Consider the following 6,032-nt stretch of genomic DNA (forward strand, 5'->3'; position numbering starts at 1 on the left):
TATGATTTCTATCATATTCATTTTCATTTTTAATTTCCTGATTGCAAGTAGGGATAAAATCTGTTTTATGTAATTGAAAAATTGCATTCACTTCCATATGAATTTTTCTCTGCATAATTTATCCACTTATTTTCTACTGGGAAATATATTTAAATTGTGCAAAGAGGTAGAACAAATAGAAAGAATGAAACTTAAAGTGTATGAGTAATATGAGAATGTTGATGGAAACACAACTATAGATAAAAGGATACAAAGTTTCATTTGAGGATCAATCAAAAAGGGAAAGTTTGTAAAAACTCATTTTAGCTCAACGAATGTAAACATAAACCTAAAGGTAGGCAAGGGAAGTGCTTCCCTGGTGGCTCAGTGGTAAAGAACCCACCTGCCAATGTGGAACACATGAATTCAATCCCTGGGTTGGGAAGATCCCCTGGAGAAGGAAATGGCAATCCTCTCTAGTTTCTTGCTTGGGAAATCCCATGGACAGAGGAGTCTGGTGGCTACAGTCCATGGGGTCGCAAAAGAGTTGGACACAACTTAATGACTAAACAACAAGAAAGTGAAGGAAGCTCAGAATACAGGTTATAATAATATTGTAATTTTTACCTACTAGAGTAAACACAAATTCTGGGGCTGGGTGTGGGTCACGAGCAATGCAATGAGCTGTTCATTTTCTGACACACTGTCATCAGGCTTACTCTTGCCATCATCCTTCGTGAATCCCATGTTGGTCTGAATTAACCCCCTTCTGTTTATTCCACAGTGGTCCCCCAGAATTGCAATATTTAAATCTCAAAGCTACCCACTATAATTTGGCATGTGCCCAAACTATTATAACTAAAATCTAAAGTAAAGTCTACTTTCTATTCAAAATATTCTATCACCCCTCCTGTTTCACTCTATTTTGTATCTTACAATTGCATGTTTGTTACTAAGTCATCCAAACCCATGACTCTTACATAATCTTCCGCTTTCAACTGATCGTTTTCTTCTCAATGGAAGATTTTGTTTTCATATATGTAACTCCAGTTTTTTGATACCTAGATATCTTTACTCTTTTAGCATCTACAGAGCAGCCATATTGAAAATTATAACTCTGAAATAATATTTCACACTGTCAGATAATGAAATTATTTCTATCAAATATTTACCGATGTTATATTTATTCCATAGACTATAATTCTCTGCACTTTGGCTAACAACTTCTCAGAATCTTCAAAATTTATGTTATGATTTGTTTGCATTAGATAAAAATCCATGAAGGGAAAACTGAAACATCTGACGATTATGTCAGCATATAATAAGACTGATATCTATCCATCAACCTTCATTCTCATCGGCATTCCTGGATTAGAGACTGCCCATATCTGGATCTCCATCCCCTTTTGTGTGGTCTATCTCTTGGCCCTGCTGGGAAACTGCTGTCTTCTCTTTATTATCAAGACAGATTCTAGCCTCCATGAGCCAATGTACCTCTTCCTCTGCATGCTAGCTCTGGCTGACCTTACTGTGTGCACTACAGCTGTGCCCAAACTTCTCAGCCTCTTCTGGTTCCATGATGGAGAGATTCGCTTTGAAGCCTGCCTCACCCAAGTGTTCCTGATTCACTCTTGCTCCACCATGGAGTCTGGCTTCTTCCTGGCAATGGCTTTTGACCGTTACGTAGCCATTTGTAATCCATTAAGACATGCATCTATTCTCACACATTCTACAGTTGGGGGCATGGGTCTAGCAATTGTATTCCGGGGCACAGCACTTCTGTTTCCTCATCCGTTCTTGCTACGGTGGCTTCCCTACTGCAGAACCAATATCATTTCCCACACCTACTGTGAGTTCATGGCCCTCATCAAGATTGCCTGTGCTGAGACCAGAATCCGCAGAGCCTATAGTCTCATTGTTGCATTTCTTACAGGAGGAGTGGACTTCATATTGATCATTTGTTCTTATGTCCTCATACTCTACACTGTCTTCCATCTCCCATCCAAGGATGCCCGACTCAAGACTTTGGGTACTTGTGGCTCTCATGTCTGTGTAATCTTAGTGTCCTATACTCCAGCCTTCTTCTCTTTTCTTACTCACAGGTTTGGGCACCATGTGGCACCCCATGTCCACATATTTGTGGCCAATATTTATCTCCTAGTCCCTCCCATGGTGAACCCCATCATCTATGGGGTAAGGACCAAGAAGATACGAGACAGGTTTCTTCAATTTTTCAAAGTCTCTGAAATATATATTTTTTATGCATAAGTAATATCTGAACAAACATTATATTATCCAACTGTGAGTGTGTGGTTTCTTCATCAAGAACTTCTTTTAATTGTTTGAGGGCTAAGGTTTTTCCATGGGAAGTAACTTATCCAAAGATGAGTTATTACATTATTATATCTATGTTGTCATAGTCATTAAGGCAGGTATAGTACCAAGTAAGACTCTTTGTCAAAATAATAAAATATTGTTTCAAAAATGGAGAATCATATGAGGTGAAAAATAAGAGAAATTTAAAATCAACATGATATATAATCACATCTTTGGCTTATAGTATAAAATTTACTACTAGATTTAGAAATTTCCATTTTTTGTGCCAGTTCTTCCTTCTTGACTAAATGTACTTCATTCTCAAGCATATTCTTTAATGCTTTCTTAGTAAGAGTCTCTTGGTGCTACCTTCTCTGTTATCTGTTCACCAAAATTTTCTTCATTTCACTCTCTTCTTGAATGGTGCTTCTCTAACTATGCAATTCTATTCTCCAGTTATTACATTTTATTAGCCCTTTCAAGTTATTCTCCTACAGTCTTTTGGAATCTATTATGACTTTGAATAAGCTCATCATTGACCAAATTATCCTTAATTGTTATCTTTTCTCTTTGTCATGAAATAATTTTTGCTTTTCTTGATATGTTATAGGTTCACAGGGGGCTTCCCATGTGGCTCAGTGGTAAAGAGTCTGCCTGCCAACGCAGGAGATGCAAGAGATGCTCAGTCCCTGAGCCAGGAAGATCCCCTGGAGAAGGAAATGGCAACCCAATCTAGTATTCTTGCCTGGGCAATCCTATGGATAGAGTATCCTGGTGGGTGGGATCCATGGGGTTGCAAAGAGTCAGATGCAACTGAGCATACACCAGACAGGTTCACATGGGTAAATCTCATAGGCATTAGGCTAACTGATAAAAGTCAGACACAAGAGAATACATACTATATGGTTAAATGTAAATGAAAATCTAGGGAAAGTAAAACTATAAGGGATCATGTTCAGGCATTCATATTTTCAAGTTCCCTAGGTAATCCACACATGCAGCTAAAATTCAACTTTGGTTGTGCATAGAGAAATTAGTTGACCAATGTGGAAATATTTTAGTCAAGTACTTCACCATTCAAGCTAAAAATGTGAAATGAATCAACATTTATTAAGCATTTATTAAGCATTTGCTAGGTTCCAAGCTTTTCATTGTGTATTTTATATCCATAATGACTTAACTCATAATATTTTCTAGAGTTAGTTATCATAAATATCCATATGTTAAATAGCTCAACAAATTCATATTCAATGGGCTAGTGAGTGGAGGAGCTAGAATTGGAAGTCTTTCTAGCTCTAAAATCATGATTTTCTTCTAATCTCACAGTAAATCCATATATAGATTTACATTCTTAGCCACTACACTATATCTAATTATATTACACACTGATATGTAAGTGTGACAAGTGCTATGATAGAAATATTAATACAAAATAGGTAATTAGCCAAGGCAAAAAAGCAAGAGAGTTCCAGAAAAACATCTATGTCTGCTATATTGACTATGCCAAAGCCTTTGACTGTGTGGATCACAATAAACTGTGGAAAATTCTGAAAGAGATGGGAATACCAGACCACCTGACCCACCTCGCAAGAAACCTGTATGCAGGTCAGGAAGCAACAGTTAAAACTGAACATGGAACAATAGACTGATTCCAAGTAGGAAAAGGTGAACGTCAAGGCTGTATATTGTCACCTTGCTTATTTAACTTACATGCAGAGTACATCATAAGAAACACTGGGCTGGAAGAAGTACAAGCTGGAATCAAGATTACTGGGAGAAATAATGATAACCTCAGATATGCAGATGACACCACCCTTATGGCAGAAAGTGAAGAGGAACTAAAAAGCCTCTTGATGAAAGTGAAAGAGGAGAGTGAAAAAGTTGGCTTAAAGCTCAACATCCAGAAAACTAAGATCATGGCAACTGGTCCCATCACTTCATGGAAAATACATGGGGAAACAGTGGAAACAGTGTCAGCCTTTATATTTTTGGGCTCCAATATCACTGCAGATGGTGATTGAAGCCATGAAATTAAAAGACATTTACTCCTTGGAAGGAAAGTGATGACCAACCTAGATAGCATATTACAAAGTGGAGACATTACTTTGCCAACAAAGGTCCATCTAGTCAAGGCTATGGTTTTTCCAGTGGTCATGTATGGATGTGAGAGTTGGACTGTGAAGAAAGCTGAGTGCCAAAAAATTGATGCTTTTGAACTGTGTTGTTGGAGAAGACTCTTGAGAGTCCCTTGGACTGCAAGGAGATCCAACCAGTCCATCCTAAGGGAGATCAGTCCTGGGTGTTCATTGGAAGGCCTGATGCTGAAGCTGAAACTCCAATACTTTGGCCACCTCATGAGAAGAGTTGACTCATTGTAAAAGACTCTGATGGTGGGAGGGATTGGAGGCAGGAGGAGAAAGGGACGACAGAGGATGAGATGGCTGGATGGCATCACTGACTCTATGGACGTGAGTTTGGTAAACTCCGGGAGTTGGTGATGGACAGGGAGGCCTGGCATGCTGGGATTCATGGGGTCGCAAAGAGTCAGACATGACTGAGCACCTGAACTGAACTGAACTGATGGAGTTTAGAAAGTCAGAAAAGTATTCCAGAAGGATAGAACATCAGAAACATTAGGTAGATAATTAAAGTTCAGTGTGGTTTAGGTCAAGTCAGTTGTGTGTGTGTGTTTATGTGTGTGCACACACATGCACTTGTGCATTGGATAAAGGGAAGTGTCCAGTTTTGAGTTAGCCAATTCTACATTCAAGCATCTCACTTCCTAAAGATTATCTGATTTTTCCCCCCTCTGGCAATGAACCATTTTTATTAATAATCAAATTTCAACTTTCCAGAATAATAGTTCTCAAGATTAAGAAGGCTTGAAGTGTCTTAAGAATACAGATTGCTCACACCTACTCTAAAGCTATTAAGATTCAGAACTTCTGTTGCATGTCTCATAAATAAAATCCTATTTTCTTTTGATAGATTGTACTGAGTACTTACGATTCAATGGTCCAAGCTTTGAGAAATACTGTTAGAGGAGACTGTGGACACATAAAGGTCCTTCCACTTAGATGATATAACATGATTTAAAATTCCTACCAGGAGTTATAGCTTTTCATTAGAATATAGAAACTTAGAAGATGTGTCTCTAAAAACTTAAAAAAATTGCTTAATAACAAAATCCATACTTTTCTTGAAAATGTCAGATGACTGAAATTAGAGAGCAACTAACCAACACAAAACCTCAGAGAAGATAGGCAGAGCCAATGATATGTGGAACACAGTTCCATGCTTACCAGGCAAGATGCCATATGCCATACAAGTCTCTAAAAAAGAATTGGTTAAAATTTTCAAGCAAATTCCTCACAACAAAGTGTAGACCTACTGAGAATATAGAATGGCTGAGGGCCGTCTGTGTATGACAGAAATGAGAATTCATACCCACTCAGGTTTTTCTCCCTAGACCTCAGCCTGGTACTCTTGGAAAGCCTACTCTTGGAAAGTAGGACTAGAGGCCTTAGAAGACTTTCATCATGGAACAGACTTGGTAGATGGGAATGGCATCCACTGTAGGATGGGGACTATATCTCACCCAATTCCTATCCCCTAAGTGTCAAATGAAGATCATTGCCCGTGAGGTCAAGGAGTAGAAACAGACTCTATAATCCCAGGCTGAAGCAGGTTCATCAGAAGTCTCCTGCAGTACTAGGGGAGGGTCAGAATCACAGAGA

General features: G+C 38.5%; 1 protein-coding gene across 1 annotated transcript; it reads left to right on the forward strand.

Annotated features, from left to right (window-relative positions):
• Positions 1 to 1,257: 1,257 nt before the first annotated feature.
• Positions 1,258 to 2,247, forward strand: LOC122449302 (olfactory receptor 52D1-like). The gene has a single exon (XM_043480830.1). It carries the CDS (start codon positions 1,258 to 1,260, stop codon positions 2,245 to 2,247), a length of 990 nt encoding a protein of 329 aa, XP_043336765.1.
• Positions 2,248 to 6,032: the final 3,785 nt, after the last annotated feature.

This window comes from Cervus canadensis, chromosome 11 (genome assembly GCF_019320065.1).
Source record: "Cervus canadensis isolate Bull #8, Minnesota chromosome 11, ASM1932006v1, whole genome shotgun sequence".
Taxonomy (NCBI): Eukaryota; Metazoa; Chordata; class Mammalia; order Artiodactyla; family Cervidae; genus Cervus; species Cervus canadensis.